This window comes from Panthera onca, chromosome A1 (genome assembly GCF_046562875.1).
Source record: "Panthera onca isolate mPanOnc1 chromosome A1, mPanOnc1 haplotype 2, whole genome shotgun sequence".
NCBI lineage: Eukaryota > Metazoa > Chordata > Mammalia > Carnivora > Felidae > Panthera > Panthera onca.
The window spans coordinates 60,503,515-60,523,091 of NC_138339.1; the positions used below are offsets into that span (position 1 = coordinate 60,503,515).

General features: G+C 39.8%; 2 protein-coding genes and 1 long non-coding RNA gene across 7 annotated transcripts in view; 2 read left to right on the forward strand and 1 right to left on the reverse strand.

Annotated features, from left to right (window-relative positions):
* The first annotated feature begins 3,263 nt into the window (after positions 1–3,263).
* CA1H5orf58 (chromosome A1 C5orf58 homolog) lies at positions 3,264–11,103 on the forward strand. Of its 3 annotated transcripts, XM_060635004.3 has the most exons (4): positions 3,264–3,366; positions 4,797–4,850; positions 5,599–5,692; positions 10,823–11,103. In XM_060635004.3, exons 2-4 carry the CDS (start codon positions 4,821–4,823, stop codon positions 10,972–10,974), a joined length of 276 nt encoding a protein of 91 aa, XP_060490987.1. In that variant the 5' UTR covers positions 3,264–3,366; positions 4,797–4,820; the 3' UTR covers positions 10,975–11,103. The 3 variants fall into 3 exon arrangements, with proteins under 3 accessions (XP_060490987.1, XP_060490988.1, XP_060490989.1); XM_060635005.3 differs by lacking the exon at positions 4,797–4,850 and having other exon boundaries at positions 3,286–3,366; XM_060635006.3 differs by lacking the exon at positions 3,264–3,366 and having other exon boundaries at positions 4,798–4,868.
* A 1,395-nt stretch (positions 11,104–12,498) lies between these two features.
* The window catches only part of LCP2 (lymphocyte cytosolic protein 2), a 45,734-nt gene continuing 38,655 nt past the window's right edge, over positions 12,499–19,577 (reverse strand). For all 3 annotated transcript variants that reach the window (XM_060635001.3, XM_060635002.3, XM_060635003.3), the window contains 4 exons: positions 17,109–17,203; positions 16,424–16,501; positions 14,764–14,919; positions 12,499–13,236 (listed from right to left, as the gene is read on the reverse strand). In XM_060635001.3, coding sequence (XP_060490984.1) covers positions 13,114–13,236; positions 14,764–14,919; positions 16,424–16,501; positions 17,109–17,203 — 452 coding nt within the window. In that variant the 3' untranslated portion in view covers positions 12,499–13,113. The remainder of the gene's footprint in view (positions 13,237–14,763; positions 14,920–16,423; positions 16,502–17,108; positions 17,204–19,577) is intronic.
* Positions 17,639–19,305, forward strand: LOC144616366 (uncharacterized). Its single transcript, XR_013555575.1, has 2 exons — positions 17,639–18,320; positions 18,835–19,305. It is a non-coding gene; the product is annotated as an uncharacterized LOC144616366 (long non-coding RNA).

Sequence of the window (19,577 nt, forward strand, 5' to 3'; positions counted from 1 at the left end):
CATTGCTCTAAGACATATTTATGAAGGAAAATACATTATTACAATCTATCTTCTTCTGAGTCCGCATCTCTTTTTTTCCCCTTATACCATGTATTTTTAAAAAAAAAAGCACAAAATTGATTCTTTTTCTTCTTTTTCTTTAAAGGCTTAATGATGATCTTTTCCAAATTACAGCATTTGAATGTACTCATAAGAAGTCATCAGCATTCAAGATGGGTGGGAGTTCTTTGGATTCCATCAGAACTTCTGTGAGCAGAGTCCTAAACCACAGGTATCTGAGCTGAGGCAGGTACTTCAAACAAGTGTTTGAAGTAACAAGTGAAAACATCCTGTGAATGGAGTCATTGTGTTTGAGACGGTGGAGCCCCACAGGCACCACATCCTACCAAGCCCCGCCCCCATCATCTCTGGCTGCTCAGGATTCTCGGTCTTAATGCTATCTCAACCCACCTATGCTTTTCACCCTACTTCTCTTAAACACTTTATTTCCTCCTGCTATAACCTCTGTGGAGTTTCCAAACACACATCTGGATGCACGTCTGAGGTCCAGTTTTTAGTAGTCTGCAGAAATGTAAGGGGGAGGGAAAAAAGAGACACATCCAGTAAGATTTTTATTAAGCTGGTCTTACTCTGAAATTACTATTAGCTTCCTTCTTTCTTCCTTTCTCTTTTGATGTTAAATTAAATTATCTCTGCTTTTACAAAAACAGTGATGGCAGTTATTTTTGTTTTGTTAATGTCCTTAATTTGAAAAATAAATGTAGCTCAACTTATGTTGGTTACTTTTATGCTTGTATGTGCATTAGTACATTCGTGTTTAAGTTCAATGATCTGTGAAGCCCGGACGTTATGGAGCCATGATGTACTTGTTTCAACAGATGGTATCCTGGACTGGGAGACCACTTGGTGCAGAGAAAAGAACAGAAGACTCTGGAGTTGCACATACAGAATGTGAATCTGGTCTTGTGCCCCTGAGGAGGCACTAGACTCTGATCTTAAGCTTTGTTTTCCACACAGCTGGGGTGATAATAGCTACCTCAGAGCGTTGTTAGAAGATGAAAGCTTCTAACATAATTCTTTAATTTTTTTAAGTTTATTTATTTATTTTGAAAGAGAGAGAGGAAGCGGGGGAGGGGCAGAGAGATGGGGGGTGGTGGAGGGGAGAGAGAGAGAGAGAGAGAGAGAGAGAGAGAGAGAGAGAATATCCCAAGCAGGCTCTAGGCTGTCAGCACAGAGCCTGATGTGGGGCTCAAACTCACAAACTGTGAGATCATGACCCTAGCTGAAGCCAAGAGTTGGACGCTTAACTGACTGAACCACCCAGGTTCCCCTCTAACATAATTCTTTTCTTTTTTTGAAATTATTTTAGTGTTTATTTATTTTTGAGAGAGAGAGAGACAGAGTGTGAGCAGGGGAGGGGCAAAGAGAGAGGGAGACACAGAATCTGAAGCAGGCTCCAGGCTCTGAACTATTAGCACAGAGCCCGGCGCAGGGCTTGAACTCATGAACTGCGAGATCATGACCTGAGCCAAAGTCAGAAACTTAACCAACTGAGCCACCCAGGTGCCCCGCCTCTAACATAATTCTTAATACACAGTGAGTGCTAAATGAATGTTTGTTAGCTGACCTTCTGTGCCTCTTTTTCCCCCCTTACTCAGCACTTGAAGAATTAGGTAACAAATGCTCAGCGCATATATCAGAAATAAGAAAATGCAGGACTGACACCAGCAAGTGTCCACAGTTAAAATTAGTGAGGGAAGCCTTGGCAGAGACTGGTATGAAACTGCAGATTTGGGTAGGATTAATTCGGGAAGACTCCTTCCAGGATTGGGGTGAGTTTTGAAAGGCACCCATAGCATGTTGAGAATGAAGGTGTCCTAGAAAGGGACAGCACCTAATTCTAGGTTGAGCAAAGGGTGGGACATATCCTACGAGGGATGAGAGATGGTTTTATATGACACACAGGCATTAAACAACACATAATCACGAGTGAGAGTTATTCCCTGTGCAACTCTTTCAATCCTACTCACATCAAAAAGAAATCCTCAGTTTGTGCTAGACTATGTTTAACACTTCTGTAACACATAATAACCCATCTTCACAAAGAAGATCCAGCTGCAGGAACACAGCCATCAGGAGGCAAGAATGTCTTGATGGTTACAGATATTGTCTTATTTCCACAGTCTTTATTTTGCCTATCACCTTCTGTTTACATTGATGATATAAAAAAATTTTAAGTAGATTTAAATTTTAAAGGAAAATAAATTTAAAATACTAAGGTAATAAAACAGGTAGTACATAGTTTAAAGCAAATAGTCGTAACAGTGGCCTTACAGTGAGTGAAATTTAGGAAACACTGATCTAGCCCATCCTTCTCATAAGGAAACAGACAAGGAAACTGAAGTTGGGAGGAAGGCAGGTACTCATTTCCAAGATTACATCGGTAGTTCTCCTTAGGACTGATGTTGGTTCTGCAAGTCCCTCCTCATCTAACTCTGCATCACACAGCAAATGCTAGTGTTAAACTGAAAGTAACTGAGTATAAAATACACAGCAGACTATGTGCTGCGGGTTGTCAGGAAAACACTGGTTCAAGAGGCTGCTGGGTATTTTAGGGGAGGCTTAGAGAAGGCAAAGACTTGTTTAGAAAGTCTAAGCCCATTCCCCATTCCCGAGGGCACTAAGAAATGTCTTTGAGCCAGCCCCAGAGATGGCAGTCCCAGAGAGTCCTCTGTAGTGCCAGAGAATCTAGCAAAGATGGCTTGAATCCCAGCTTCTCCACCGGCAAGTATTCCACTCTACTGTACTCTTCACTCACCTGTAAGGATTTATAAGAATGGTAATAGCGAACATTTATTGGGCACATCATCTGCCAAGTCCCTTTGATGCATTATCTCACTTAACCCTCAAAAGAAAACTAGAAGGTAGTTATTATGCCCTCCACATGATAGATGAGGACATTTGGACTCTAAATGATTAAAGAGCTTACCAGCACCTCTCTAGCTAAACGTAATGCTGGAGTCAGATTCAAACCTGAGCGGTTTCAGTCCAGAGTCTGGCCTTAATCACACTCTTTTACTGTTAAAACTGAATGCAGATTAAGGGCTGGGACTCACTTAGCACAGCCCCTGGCACACAGGAAGTAAAACGTCAACGCCTTTCCCTCTCTCCCTCTCAGCCCACAGGTCACTGCTAGTCACTTCCGGTCTCGCATCCAGAACTTTCTCCTACAGTGCCTTGCCTGGGACTACAACTCCCAGGATGCACCAGGTGGAGAAGCTGGCCAATCAGGAAGCACATTCCCCGCCATTACTTTCGGCCCCGCCCCACCTGCAGTCAGAGGTTTTGTGAGAGTTGGCTGGCCAGGTGGGTCTAGACAGGGTTGGCTTGTGGACAAAACGAGGTTACTGGGTCTCAAAAAAATCCTAATCAGGTTTGGGGAGGGGGCAGGCGGAGGCTGTTGAAATTTCCAGGCTGCTTCAGACTCCGTCGGCAGCGTCCGAGTGGGCAGGCCCTAAGGGCCTGAGGCTCCTCACTGCCACGGGTTGGATCTAGAAGGAACTGATGGTTGGGTGGATCCAGGCAGTGCGGGTGGTCGTCCCAAGGCCAGGGTCACGCCGGGCGCATTGTACATGCTACTGGTCTGGTTTGGGAGCAGAGGGGTTGTGGAAGCTTCGAGGGGGCTATCTTCAGTCACCAAGTGCCGGCTGGGCAGGCCAGCGGCACCCGCGGACTCCTCGCGAGTGGAGGTTGGGCTGAGGAGGAGGGGGTGGCCTTTAGAACAAACGCTCTAGGAATGATAATCCCTCCTCAGGTTGAGGGCCAGAACGAACTGTGCCTCCAGGCCTCCTGGTTGAAGGTTAGCGCCTTAGTTGCGTTAGTGTCTACAGTATCTTGGCCTCTTAGTCCACCATTTCCTCTGTCCCTAGAGCCTGCTCACCACTTGTCACTCCTGGGGAATGCCCTTTGACCGGCCTCTCCTTTTTCTGACCAATGGCCTAACCCAGCTCTCCAGTCCAGTGGGGTCCAGCCCCAGCTCTGCCCCTGACCCCACCCATCCAGGGGCACTCAAGGACGGCGGGAAACCCGACCGTGCTGGGGGGGCGGGGGGCGGTCAACTTTCTCGGGCATATCTCTATCCACTTAGTTTCTACTTGTCTCTTGGTTTTTTAATTTTAATTTTTTTTTTTTTTTTTTACAAACATTCTAAATTAAAAAAATTTGTTTAAATGTTTGTTTATTTTTGAGAGAGCAACAGACAGGGGAGAGGCAGAGAGAGGGAAACAGAATCCAAAGCAGTCTCCAGTCTCTGAGCTGACAGCACAGAGCCCAATGCAGGCTCTAACTCACTGAGGGTGGGATCATGACTTCAGCCTAGGTCAGATGCTTAACCAATTGAGCCACCCAGGCACCCCTATTCTTCATGTTTAAAGTTATTTCATCCTTTCCTTCCCCTTCCCTTCCCTATCTCTCCCTTCCCTTGCTTTCCTTCCCCTTCGTTTCCCTTCCTTTCTTTCCCTTTTCCCTCCTTTCCCTTCCTTCCCTTCATTTCCTTCCCCTTCCCTTCCCCTCCTCTACCCCTTCCTCTTCCCTTCTTTTCCCTCCCTTCCCTTCCCTCCCTCTCCCCCTCCCCTTCCCGTCATCTTTCTTTTTCCCTCAAACATAAATCTTTTGATTTGCTATACCCAACCAAGTAAGACAACTACCATTCCCTTTTTGGCTTGTAGGGTCTTGTAGGTGGGTGCAAAGTATATTTTATTCGTTGTTTGGAAAACAAAATTTTTATTTCTTTGTAGTGGCTCTGAAGTGAGTGATACAGGATGAATTTCTGGACTCAGGAGAAAGCAGAGGCAAGAAATTGACTTAAAGTTTAGTTTATTTTCATTATCTTGGACAAGCAGCCTGACCCATAATTACTCGCCTTTTACATTGCTGGAGTTGTGTGTGCTAATTGTGGGTTATTATTTCAAGTCTTTTTGAGACATTTCAGTGGCTAACATTAGTTTTTAGTAAACCTGTTTATGTGTTTGTATCTGATGCAATTGGTTAAAAATATGTACTATACATACAACATTATAACCTGTTGATTTACACATTTCAATTAACCAGGATTTTTTTAAAAAGTGTATTGCCCTGTGTCCCAAAATTAAAAGTGGCCATTTTACCATCTCGTTAGTTTATGAATTATAATTGAATCTTACTTTGAGTTTTACTGTGGACTTTATCCTTCAAAAATAAGTTAGAAAAATACACTGTCTTACATAAACAAAATTAAAGAAGGTTTTATATGACTACTTAATTCTAAGATAGTTTATAAGTGCTGAGGCTTTCTGAACAGGGGACATCTGCATTTCGGTTGTAAGGGTCCCATCATGTTATCTGGTTCCATTAAAGAAGAAACCTTATCCTATGAATCTTTGGAAAGTATAAACAAGTTGATGCATTACTATGTTAGAATTCTCACCATTATATTTGTTCACAATGCTTTCAGTTCTGAAATAACAGATTTTCCTTTTAGAAATACTTGAAAATTTGAGTGTTTTCAAAGTGCACATAAATGCCTCTGATTTATTCATCTTGCTTCTCTTTTAAAATCAGATGTTTAAGAATAATGTTACTGACCATAAGCTAAACATGGAAGCCATAATTAAAAACATTAACATGATTTCTTTGGAGTTGAAGAAGATGCAAGGTAAGTGTGAAACCACCAAATTAAAATGTTTGCATGCCATAGTTATAAAACCAACAGTAGAGCCAAATTGTGCTTCTACAGGGATATAACTGAATTTTGCCTACTAATTAGGATTTCTATAATTTTCAGAAATGCTTACATTGTAATATGAACTAGATCTCTAAAGAAAAATTGTGTTTGAGAATTTTCCTGGGAGTTAGCCGACTTGAATTCCCATCCTTGACACTAACAAGCTTATGCTCTTGTCTAACCTTCTAAATTTACTTCTCTTCCTTCTCTTCAGTAAACTATTGCACGATGGTGTCACATTCTGCAACATTCATTGCCTCCATCCACTAATCCTTTTAAGCCCCTAAGGTTCCTTCCAAATTAAAAATTATGAGTTTGTTTGATTCTGTGAGTTAAGGGTACTTCATTTTAAACAGATTCATAGAGTAGGATTAGACCTTACAGTTCATGATGTTTAGTCATTCACCTCACAGACACTCTCTTATTTTACCCCAGACATGTAGAATTTCCATGATTGAGTATTTTTAGGGACAGTCTATCCCTGACCAAATATTTCCTGTGTTGGAGAACCCCCTATCTCACCAGTTCAGCCTCTTCCTGTTTAGACAGTTCTTCCTTATGGACTAGCTGAAATCTATTCCCCTCTTCCTTCCCCTGGAAGGGGACCTTCCCCTGGTCCTATTTCTAAATGGGAAACTTCAGTAAATATTTAGTTATTCTTCTTATGATAGCTCTTGGATATTTGAAGATAGCTTCTCTGTAACTGACAGTTACAAGGAATTCAGCTACAAACAACAAAACACTTTAATGTGGCTTATACAGTAAGGAAATAAAAGGATCCAAGGTAGGGTAGCCCCAGAATTAATTCAGAATTTTTTTTTAATTTTTTTTTTAATGTTTACTTATTTTTGAGACAGAGAGAGACAGAGCATGAACGGGGGAGGGTCAGAGAGAGAGGGAGACACAGAATCTGAAACAGGCTCCAGACTCTGAGCCATCAGCACAGAGCCTGACGCGGGGCTCAAACTCACGGACCGTGAGATCATGACCTGAGCCGAAGTCGGACGCTTAACCGACTGAGCCACCCAGGCGCCCCAATGTTTATTTATTTTTGAGACAGAGAGAGACAGAGCATGAATGGGGGGAGGGTCAGAGAGAGAGGGAGACACAGAATTGGAAGCAGGCTCCAGGCTCTGAGCTGTCAGCACAGAGCCCGATGCGGGGCTCGAACTCGTGAACCACGAGATCATGACCTGAGCCGAAGTCGGACGCTTAACCAACTGAGCCACCCAGGCACCCTTCAGATCACTCTTTGGTTATCTTTGCTTCATTCATCATCTCTCGAAACCAATCTCAATGATACAGCAAGAATTTTCTTTCTAAAATGTGACTCATTAGCTCACTCTTGCCCCACAATAAAGTCCAGACCTCCTAGAATGGACTATAAGACCTCTTGAGATCAGGTCCCTGCCTACCTTTACAGTATCTTATCATTCTTTTATCCCAGCACACTGTGCTATAGCCATACTGAACTATTTGCACATCTACATAGTTCCTCTTTTTTCGTGTCTGTATCTTAACAGATGCATCTTCTGAAATGCCCACTGCTCTACCCCCTCCTCCACCCCACCAGGTTAACTGCTACTTATTAGTCAAGGTTACTTACATTGGAAAAACTTTTTTAAGCAAGCGTGTTATCCCTTACCTTTTCATATTACCTGTCACACTGTGTTATAATTGCATGTTTACTTACTTTTCCTGTCCCTGCTCAACAGTAAGCTCCTTAAGGGTATTCCTGGAAATTAACACAGTGCCTTGATATAATAAGTTCTTGGAAATGTTTATTAAATGAATAATCGTTTTCTGGATGCTTGCCCCCATTTAAAACAGAGAAGCTTTAGGGGCACCTAAGTGGCTCGGTGGGTTGATCATTCGACTTCGGCTCAGGTCATGATCTCACAGCTCGTGAGTTTGAGCCCCGCGTTGGGCTCTGTGCTGACAGCTCGGAGCCTGGAGCCTGTTTCAGACTCTCTGTCTCCCTCTCTCTCTGCCCCTCCCCCACTAGTGCCATGTCTCTCTCTGTCCCTCAAAAATAAACATTAAAAAAATGTTTTAAACAGAATCTTTAGATTTCTCTCCAACTTGATTATCTAACTATTCTACTTTGGGGATTATTCTTTTGTGAAGTAAAATAGAACTAGTAAATATGATGGTTGTGTTCCTGAGAAGCTGTGGGGTAGGTCAGGCAGTTAGGATATGGGGACTTGCAGAGCTAAAGTACTTCTGGGCGGACTTCTGGTAAACGTGGAAGATTAAATGAACAACATTCCTTTCAGCCACACTTCCTTCTCTAAATAATAATGTCAGTAGCTGACACATAACATTTATTATAATCCAGATACTTTTCCAAGAGCCCTGTATAAACAGATTCAATTGTCGTTACAACCTTGTGAGGTAGGAATTCTACCATTGGCATTTATGGCTACAGAAACAGGTAGAGAAGTTAACTAACTTTCCCAAGGTCACACAACTAGTCACTAGTAAACTTGACATTTAAATTTAAAGTGATTTTAAAGAGACAAAAATCAACAAGGAAAAGAGCTCTCAAAAAAAGTTAATAGTGAAATAGAAAGCAAGTTGAGGTAAACAGAAAAGTCTGAACGCAAATGTCCAAAAATTTGAACTGTGAGCTGGGTAAAGCCAACGAACGACCCCAAAGACTCAATACATGGTGGCACCAGAATCCTCTGGAAGTAGGGGTAGAGGTGGAGCTAAGGACAGGAAGGCTGGTTAAATGTTTAAGAAGTTGTAGACCCCTAAGTTCTCTTCCCTTCTCTGCATAACTAGGCAACTGTTCCTTCTCTAGGACAGAAAACTTGAGGCTTATTCCCTAAGAGGCTCTGTGGCCTGGAGCCACTAGCCACAAGTTGAAGGAAAGAGTATTATACTGAAAACAAGGGTATTAGGACAAAGTTTACATATTGAATTATAAGACCCTCTAGCTTTCTTTTCCCACTTGGCTACAAAACCTTGGCAGCCAGATTTATGCCTTCAAGCAGATTTTTCTTTCAGGAATTTGACCAGTCTAAGAGAAAAACAAACAAACAGAAAAAACAACTAAAGGTACTGATAGCAGAAGTTCCCCCCAACAAAATAGCCAGCTCACCTCCCAGTAGAGCCTACCATAGGCACAGAGTTTCCAGTAGTCTTTAGTGCCATAGTTTTAAGTATGAGCAGATAGCTCTGATGGAATAGATACTTAATGGAAGCATCTAATATGAAAAGCAGAGACAAAGTCAGTACATAGATTCAGTCAATGAGGAAGACACAGAAATCATGAAATGAGATGAAAACTCCCAAGAAACTGTCAATAGCTAAAGGGAAGTAAGAAAAGATGCTATGTCCATGAAACAGGAACATGATCCTAGGAAAAATAGAGAAGGGAATTCTTGGAAATTAAAAGTGTGACAGTAGAAATAAATTCTGTAGAAGGGCTTAAAGATAAAATGAAGACAATCCCCTAGAGTGTAGAGCAAAACAATTAGAGATGGAAAGTTATAGGGAGAAAAAATGATAAGATCAGTCAAGGAAGTTCAACATTCAGTAGATAGCAGTGTTAGAAAGGAAGAACACAGACAGTGCATGGGGAGGAATTCATTAAAGAAATAATCTGAGAAAAATGTAAAAAGCTGAAGGAGAGGAGTTTCTATAATGAAAGAGCCCAACACAGTGGTTGAAAGTAGACCCCCAAGGTACAATACTATGAAATTTTGTTCTGGAAAAACAGATCCTTGAAGTTTCTAAAGAGAAACAATGATTAAGAACTAAAATCATGAAAATTCTCACAGCAACACTGGAAGCTAGAAGAAAATGTGGCAAGGCCTTTGAAAATCTGAAGAAACATGATTTCCAATCTAGATTTCTATAGTCACTATTAAGCATTGGTGTAGAGAAAGAAATTTTCACACATAAGTTTACCGCCTTCAGGAAGTTACTGAGGTCCTATTCCATCCAACAAGGTAGCAGACCAAAAAGAGAAAGAAACGAAATTCTGGAAAAAGGATACTCCACACGTGGGAGGGGTGAAAAGAATCTCTGGGATAGTGGTGAACGGAGTTGAGCAGTCCAAGAGAACAGTCAGTCCAGACCAGAGTGGATCAGAAGGCTCTAGGAGAAGATAGACTTTTCAACAGTTGGACAGCTAAGGCATCTGACTATACCAAAAGGAGATCTGCACAAATATATTTGGAATATATTTATGATAATTAAGTAATGAAAAAAATTAACCGTGATTGGGTGGTACCATGCAAGAAGGGAAATGTACTGCAAAGTTCAGCTGTGAAGCATATTTATATAATCAAAAATTTTTAACCTTTAAATATTGAGCTAGCAAAAATTGTATTCTTAAGTACTCTCTAGGGGAGTGGGGGTGAGTGAAAAGAGCTGTATCTTAATCTTCTGTAGTCAGAAGGAGGTAGATAATACCTACAATTGAAAAAATAAAATATACATGTCATTTAGAGATACAGAGGCAAATACCAACCTGCCCTCAAACAAAGCCAGAAGACACTAAATACAGACATATACAACAACAAAGCAAGAAAAGCAATATAAGCAGGAAGAAAAGTTAAAAGTAGTTGCCTCTTGGAGATACAAACTATTTTTTGTAACATGCCTTATAGATCTATTTGATTCTGTATACATATATAACATAAAAATAGTAAGTTTAAAAAAAAGCATAAATCAAATGTGTATAACTCAAGTTGCAGTTTAGTAAGATAGTGTACAAGTTGAACTAAAGAGCCTGCTAGCTAATTTTTATGTCATGCTTATTTTATAGTACATAAATTTGACTTTGTCATAATGGGGCATAGTTAATTGTGGTCCGATCAATAATCACTTAGGAGAAAACTTAAGAATGAGAAATAGCTAGTATAAGTAATAATAGGGGTCCCTGGCGGGCTCAGTCAATAGACCATGCAACTCTTGATCTTGGGGTTGTGGGTCTGAGCCCCATGTTAGGTGTAGAGATTACTTAAAATCTTTAAAAAGAAAGTCATAATAGTTGTCTCTGATATATGTGCTCCAAGATAGTATCTTCTATTATTTTGTTTTACACAGAGCTCTCCCAGTTGCTGCTTTGTGACCTTACTTTACATTTTAATCATCCTCTGAAGACAGATGACTTAGAGGAAACAGAAGGAAAACCGCCCCTCTTTGATGAATCTAAAATATCAGATGTGTCCTTTGCTTCTAACAGCTTTTCTGTCTGATTTCTTTTTATTTGTTGTGAATTTATAACTGTATTTATTGTGGACTTAACACATATTTGGGAGAATTAAGTTTACTAATATATTTAATATGATAAAAAACAAAATAAAAATATGAATTGTAAATAATCACTTAATATTCTTGAAGGCTGTTTTATTGTTTTAATGTTTCAAGGAATGGCTATTTCACTAGTGACAAGAATATAACATAGGAAATTGGCCATGGGGCATTTCTTATCCTTTATTTTATGCTTGAATTTGGCTCATTTTGAAAGAGAGTTAACCAAAATTGTAAGCAGATGGAAATAGAGTTTGTATTAATCAGATCTCTCCTGGTAACAAATGCCAAAAACAACTCAGGCTGACTGAAGCATTTATTGGGTCATGTGGTTTGGAAGTCCACATGGTTGAAATAGATTTCAGGGACTCTACTAATTTACCGCGTGTCTGTAGCCTGGTTCTAGTTCTATGCATTGACCTCATCCTCTTCTGTTATAGGCTGGTCTACATATGGCAGGGAGAAGAGGGTAGACGCATGGCAGCCGACATGATTCACTACCAAATCGTTGCTTTGAAGTCTACTACCTCCTTCATTGTAGAGATTTTCAAGCATAAAGGATAGCGTACCATAAAGCATGACACAGGGTCAGCTCCCAGTGTCTGCTATCCTCACCACCCAGCTCCTTGTTTAACATAGAATAGGCACTAAATAAATGCTTGTTGAAATCCTCTTGAGTAAACTTGTAAATGAATGCAGATTTTTCAGCTTTAGAACTCCCAAGCTGCAGATCCTAAACTGAGAACTCCCAGTTTGTAAGGATGAAACTTGATGAAGAAACATTATCATCATCATACTTGTTATCTTAGCAAACCATCAGTTTTACCCACGTGACTTCCAAGCCCCCTTATGTTCTATTAATTAGCTTATGAAAATGAACATGCAGGATACCTTTTGCCACTCGAAAACTCGTAGATGAAGCAGAGAAGGCAAGAATTTTTGTTGTTAATAAAAGTTATGGAATAATAATCAAGGCCCCAAAGGGGAAAACTTGAAGAACAACCGAGTGCCTGGTTTTTGTTGTGCTAAACACCTACTACTGTGTGTTAAGTGAGATATGTAAGCTGAAGCCAAGAGCTGAATTGCTTCAAAGGATTTATAAAGCGTTTTTAGGAAGGATGATGAGAAGGGCTTTATGGTAGAGTTGTCAGGGGATAAAAGAGATAGAAGAAAGGCCTCTAATAGGAAAGTCTGATCACATTTTTCTGTGTATATGCATTGCTCTTTCATCTTTGCAGTAAGACTTTGGTAAAATCCGCATCACTTGAAAATGCTTTTGGAGTTGTGGGAGGTGCAGGGGTGGTGGGGTGTGTCGGTATATGATGAACTTACATCAGATCTATTTGACACCCAAGCCTCATCTCTAAATGTAAAATGATTTCTTCTGGTATTTGTAGCTTAAGTTTTCTTTAAAACTAAAATGTAAGAGCAGGGCCTAAACAGAGTTAATAGTTTTAGGGACACAGAAGTAAAGCAAAAGGTAAATTCACTTTAATCCTAGGAAGTTATCCTATCATACATTTACCTTTTCATAAAAAAGTACACAAAAATCCCCCCAGCAAAATACACCAAATAAGAAAGAATGAAATAGTTTGAAGCCTCTTAAATTATTGCTGCCGAGAAAGTGAATGTTAGAAATTTTCAAATTATATATATAAAACCCATGATTGCCTCCTACTAACAAAGGTTTGGCTATAAAAAAAATCAGTTTTATGTGATACCAAAAACTATTTGTTGCAGTGTTTTTAAACTTGCTCCAAATTATTTCTGTCACCGTGTAAACTACTGTACTTCGAAACGGGTATTCCAAAATACACATGTTTTAAATGAGTTATTACAGGCCCCTACTAGACTTCAAGTGTGAACATCATGCACTTCACAAACATTGAAGAAGAATAAATAAATTAGGAGATATTTGACAGTCTTCATTTCAAACACTTTTTTATGCGAAAGGTCAAAACGCTGTGTTCACGTTGAGGGGTTCGATCCAGTCCTAAGTGTTGGTCCCTTCAGCAAGGTTGACTGATCTTCCCCTGATGGCAGCATAGCCAGGAGGAAGCTTCCTTGTCGGCTTGGCTAACTTGCTAGGGATAACCTGCAGAATGCGTTAACGTGCACTGGTATCTGGAGCCTCGGTTTTTCCCGTCAATGAGCAGAAGTGGCATTTTCCTGAAGTAGTCGATGATATCGGACACAGACAAAAAGTCCTAAAAATTCAAAATAAGGAGATAAGTCAACGTTGGAATGAGTAGAGAAGCCAAGCATTTGAATTTCACTCTCAGTTTGTTTTTTTTTTATCTGCATAAGATCCTACCTCTTCAGTTATGAGGATGGCGAGGAAAAATATGTAAAATTTGGCAAATATTTTCATGATTTCTCTACAGAACTTTGAAAAAATAATTTTTCAACATCCAACAAATTATGGATAAAAGACAATGTAAATATTTGTGTGTATGTATATATGTATTTTAACTTCATGGGGGTCATAAATATATAGGAGGTCTAACTGTGATACCTTTGCCTTAGAATTGCTCTGTTTGTGTTTTTGATTTTGGTTTCTGTATCCCTACTTCACTCTCAATCACTAATAGTGGGAGGAGCTATAAGGAATCAGGAGGGCAGACAGTGTCCCGGTGTCTGGAGGTGATAACCTGTAGCATTGCACAATGGTTCCTACATGATCTCTCTGCTGTGCCTTCACTGTCATCTCTACACTCCCCAGGACTCTGCAGCCAAGTCTTCACACCCATTGCCTTTATGACGTTATCCCTGATGGCCAGGCTGGAATACAACCCATCGAGCCTCCTAGACATGGGTCAGAATCACATCGGGTCCCCAGACAGGATTATGCGCTTCCTCCAAGACCACTCTGCTGGATGCCGCCTTCCAGGGCTGCGGCCTGTGGTGAGCACTTCTGTTTTTCCACACCAGACCGACAAATTCTGGAGGGCAGACATCTATCTCTCTGCTTCTACAGCAGCGATGCAGCTCTAGCCACACTGAACTAGTGATTGAAACATTTGACCAGAATCATATGTTTTTTTCCACTCATTTACATGATCATAACTTTGGAGTAGAGTCTAAGGGCTAGCTGTTTTTCATTCTGGAAATGTTTGATTCGACTGATCCTCCTCTTGGACCTTTGAACTTAAAGAACATGTTTGGGGCTTACGTTTAGCTGTTAGCTTCCTTGCAGAAGCAGTTTTTTTTGATTACCATCCAAAAAGTAATTAGCATAAACATTGACCAAACAGAGGAAAATTTCTTTCAAGTGAGAAATGACCCAAGTATTGAAATAATCACCACAACAAGAATTCCATTTTTCTTACTCTTTTCCAGATGTCAATTTTAAAATACAGCCTTGTAAATACGCTGCAATCTTACATTAAAATTATGTTACAGAGGTGAATGAAAGAGGGGGCTTATCTCTGATACCATCTAACTGTATATTTTTTTAATTTGAATGTTAATTTTTTTAATTTTAAAACTTACACATGTGATTTTAGACTAGTTGGAATAGAAGATATAAGAAAGACTCCATGGTAGAGGTAGCTGTTGTTACTTTGTTTTATTTCCTTCCAGTAAAGGAAGGGCTTCACCAATGTGATTTAACTCTGTAAAGTTGCGGGAGAGTATGAACCCCCAAAGAATGTTACAGCAAGTTTCCATAGAGGTAGGTATGCAGAATAGCATAAACAACGATTTGGGTACATTTTACAACTGAAATTCCTTACCTCTTTACCTCGGAGTCCAGTTCCCAACAAGTAAACTTGGCTTTCCTCTTGGTAACGGATCTGGATGTTGTAAACTTTATCTTTGTACAACACCATGAGGACATACGGATTGGTTATTGTTTTTTTAGAGCTGTCTCTAACGAGAAAAGTGCCATCCTAAAAGAATAAATTCTTATTATTACGTGAGCAATACATGGCAATACTTCTGTTGCCTGTAAGAGCAGTAGACAAGACTCGAGAGATCTGGAAACTTACCAGTTGCCAAGACAGTGAACATTTAGTGCCCTGAACCGTTACAGCCCCATGTGTCACAGATTTCTTGGTTGTCAAGAGGCAGCAAAGATTGTATCAGAGAAATTTCCAAATTCCAAAGAGACTTTTTGAAGTCTCTTGATAAAAAAGTCGCTTTTTTTTTTTTTCAGTTATAAAACAAATTATAGGTGGTTGAGTGGACAAAGGGCCAGACAAAATAAGGACTTTATTGGTTAACTAAAGATTTATCTTCCTACTCCTGGGAACTAATTCCCTAACCCTTACTTTCCACAGCCAAAGTCAGAAAACACCCAAATGCCTATGACATTCATCCATTTTAAAACCTCGTGATCTCCACATAAAATGTTCACCATTAAATATCTGAACATAAACAAATGTGAACTGTCTTGTGTTCTTATCACCTTTTTTTCCTATTTACTGAAATAATGTGATTTGTCCTGTACTTTAAAATGTCATTCCATAAATTATTGTACATAATACTAATACTGTAAAGATCTAATATTAAAATAGGATTAATTAGTAAGGCAGTGTTTAAACCACTCCCTGCTTTGTATACTGAATCATGATGGCTTTAAAGAGCCTTCAATCTGCAATAATGGCTTTCCTTTGTTCTTCTTATTCCAGTTGAGTAAATTCCATTCAGAATATCTTCTGTTCAACAAATACACCTGTGGACCAGTGATTCACAGCCTAGAATTTAGAATTTAGAGTTTTGGAGACCCAGAACCCACACAAAATGCCTGACTAAATAAATCAGAATCTCTCCAGGTGAAATCCAGGAATCAGAATGTTTAAAGTTTCTCAGGTGACTTAAATGTGCAGCGAAGATTGAGAACTATTCTTACAGACTCAAGATGTGAGAGATGAAGGATCTTTGCTCTTCTTTCTCTGATAAATAGATTTAAGGTTAAGATTCGGTGCCAGATCACAGGAAATCTGGTTAAGAACAGCTAGAAATTTCTAGGGAAAAGGGCAAAAACTTGCTGCTGCCTGTCTCCATAATGGATCCCTTCACATCAATGTGGATGGCAGTTGTATATTAAAAAATGAAGATGCTAACGGTAAGATGTTAGAAGTTTGGGGGAAAGGGCCTCCTTTTGATAAGGTATGCTTCCTGTGACAAGACAGATGCTTTTTGTTAATAGAAGCTCCTTGGATTCTGCCAGCCGAATGACTGCCTTAATTTAGATTTTTCCCAGATCCTGGGAATCATTGCTATGGATGCTGGTGGGTGTAAATCTGCTACTAATGTGTCCCCTTGGTATAACAGCATGAATATCACCTAGCAGAATTCCTAGCCCATAATTGGTGCTCAATAAAAGACAGCTCCTTTTTTCTCCTCCCATTAATATTTATAACTACTTAAAAATAAACTTTGGCACAGTACCTGGTTTATCTTTCTAAGAGCAGCTTCCGCCTCTGGTCGGGTAATATAAGAAACGTACCACTCTTCATTTAATGAGTTCTGAAAATGTAAATTTTTAAAAACTGAATAAATTTTGCAGTTATATGTGTAAGCGAAAAGAAAAGCCTCCAAGTAATCATTTTCATAAATCACCACCTCAATTCCATGAGCTTTGAAACATTTGCTTTCTTAATTTGAATATAGAATCACTTAGGTGGGGCTAAATAGAAGATATTTTGCATGAACTGCTTTTTATCATGGTTGTAAAGGTAGTTGTGAATAAGCATTCCGTATATAATGGAACCTTTAATCAGGAAAGATAGAGATGTATAATTTCTTCAGTTTACTATAGTATATTTAATAAAAAATTGGGGTTAATGAGCAGTTAAGTGACTTACTCAAGGTCATAAACTAGAAGACAAATGAAGAATAGGATTATTTTTCTCGTTAAATACAAAGCACACATTTGCTATTGGAAGAGCCTGGAAAAATACCAAGGAGAAAGAACATATTTTTCATTTGGATCCTCCCCTTTAATTTTTTTTTTTTCACTAAAAAAAAATTAAAGGTAATGTAAATAATAATAAAAATACAAAGGAGTATACAATGGGAGCTTTGGTTATTTGCTGGGGAAAAAATAAAATAACACGAAAATGTGCTTTATTACCTCTTCTTCCCCAGGAGACCGTGGTCGAGGTTTGTTTGGAACTGGTAAGGAAAAGTTTCTGCTTTCAGTTCTGGGAGGTGGTCTATTGCCAAGGCCTTCAAAATATAACATTTTGAAAGTTAATTTGCTGTAAGCTATTTTTCATTTTCTGTCATCACACATTTTCCCCCTAAAATGCCCTTGCAATTGTTCCCAGCACTTTAGAAACAGTTTAAAAAGCCATAGCTTCAAAAATAATTTTCACCTGTTCAAAACCACAAGGGCAGGGGGCCTGGGTGGCTCAGTCGGTTAAGTGTCCCACTTTAGCTCACGTCATGATCTCACAGTTGGTGAGTTCCAGCCCCACATTGGGCTCTGTGCTGACAGCTCAGAGCCTGGAGCCTGCTTCAGATTCTGTGTCTCCCTCTCTCTCAGCCCTTTCCCCCGCTCGCACTCTCTCAAAAATAATAAATAAACCTTAAAAACACACACACACAAGGGCTGTTGGCTGTGCAGGCATTGTTCTGTAGACATACCAGTGAAACTTTGAGAATAGTTCCACAAATGTGAGTGATTTCTTACACGGGAATGTTACATAATATAAAATAACTAGTCCATTAATGAAAAAGTCACCGTAGTTTAAATATAATCATCACATTTTTCAGATTTTACAGACTCCAGCAATCCAGAAGGGGTTCCCAGCCACTGATAGGATGATAATGCAGTAATAAAGATGATTATGTTCTCATTGTTTACACAAAAAGAAATGTAAATTACCTAAGACAAAGTGAAATTACCTTGAAAATACTGTCAGTGTCTAGAACCAGTTTGCTACCTACTGTTCTTTACTGAATTTTCTAAAGAGGTAGAAGTGTTCAGCTCTCACAGAAGCCCTTACCAACTACCTGATCAATGAGGAAGTCTTTGTTAGGCACCTGTAAACTTCCCTAACATGGTATTTTCTCGTTTACGGTTCCCCGAAACTTTCTGAGGGTGTTTCCTAAACTCAGGAAAGGTTTGATTGTGTTGATTTGTAATTGCCAAGGCTGTTTTCTATATGCCAGGACAGCTGTTAAGAACTGAAAAATTGTGTGAGCTGAATGTTCTCTGAATTATTCATGTGTCATTCATTCATTTATTCAACAAATATTTTTTCAGCACTATGCTGCCCAGGACTTGAGTAAGGCACCCGTGGACCCTTCCTTTAATCTTCACAGCAACACTGCAAGACGGGTATTCCCTTCTTTTTGAGTATGAGGAAACAGAGAGTCTGAATGAATCATGTGCTCCTAGTGGCAGAGTCAGGACTTCAACCCGTGATTCCCAAACATTACTGGGCATAAGAATCCCAGGGAGAATTTGAACCACCCAGTCTGCATTTGACAAGCACTCCAAGTGGTTCTGCAGTGGGGTTGTTCTGCCATCCACAATATGCCTGCCCGGGTTGCTGAGCGAGGAGAATTACATGGGAAGGGCTGAAGTGCCCTGAGCCATGCTGGCATAATTGTTTACCATGGCGTTCATTGCCTCCTTCTAAATAAGCAGATCAGATGGCCCTGAACTGTTGATCTTCCTTCTTAAGTCTCCCATGGCCTAAACAGATTTTCCCTATCCCCACCTTCACAGTCCAACATGGCAGGGGCTTTTATACTGTGTATTGAATGAATGCAACCTAACTGTATAGTTAACAAATATAACCAAAGCCTATCCTGCATGGAATTATTCTCTTCTACTTCTGCATTTGCAGGTCAGCACCATAAAGTCATATTTGCAGCAGACAATATACTACTTTTTATTGCATCCACACACTGCCCTTACTATTGAGATCTTCAAGGGAGCTGGAGTGGGTTTTTGGCTAATACACAGACCATTCTTTATGTAACACTGGAGCAACCAATGGAGAAGACTGAGGACCAGGTGTCCTACCTGTCTTAGGGGAAAAAGGATCAATTTTGATTAAGGTAAGCATTCCTCTCCAGATCATATTACTATATTATTTTATCAAGAATCCCCAACACCAATCCTAAAACTGGGTGTCTGTGGAACTTACTTTGAGAGACACGGCTATAAGTGAAGTGTCTGAACCTTAGATGCCTGCAGAAGCCAGGCAAGTAACACAATGTGGGTTCGCAAAACGCAGTGAGTTGTGGACACTATGGAAAAGTGCGAGACGTGAGGGCAACGGCAGAAACCACATAGTAGTCACTATACCCTCAAATGCTTAGGAAGCATTAAAAACATAATGGATTTCATTGGTGTCAGCAATAGGATCTCACACATATATGGGATAATGTATTCAACTGAATGTAATAGATGTGCTCCTAAAAAAAGTCTTCACTCTTGAGCAATGATTCAAGTACTAATATGCTTTTCTATTTATAACACACACCGGTGTTCTAGAATGTATGTGTACTATGACCAAAAAAGGGGGGGAGGGTTCCTGACAGCATTTAAAAAATTTTCAAGTCAACCTTTATGGGGGCACCTGGG

What these genes read in the sequence shown, in the direction of transcription:
- CA1H5orf58 (XM_060635004.3), top strand. Translation starts at nt 4,821, where the DNA reads ATGAATTTCTGGACTCAGGAGAAAGCAGAG. An exon ending in GGACTCAGGAGAAAGCAGAG is followed by an intron (nt 4,851 to 5,598) that starts GCAAGAAATTGA and finishes TTTTAAAATCAG; the next exon opens with ATGTTTAAGAATAATGTTAC. An exon ending in GGAGTTGAAGAAGATGCAAG is followed by an intron (nt 5,693 to 10,822) that starts GTAAGTGTGAAA and finishes TGTTTTACACAG; the next exon opens with AGCTCTCCCAGTTGCTGCTT.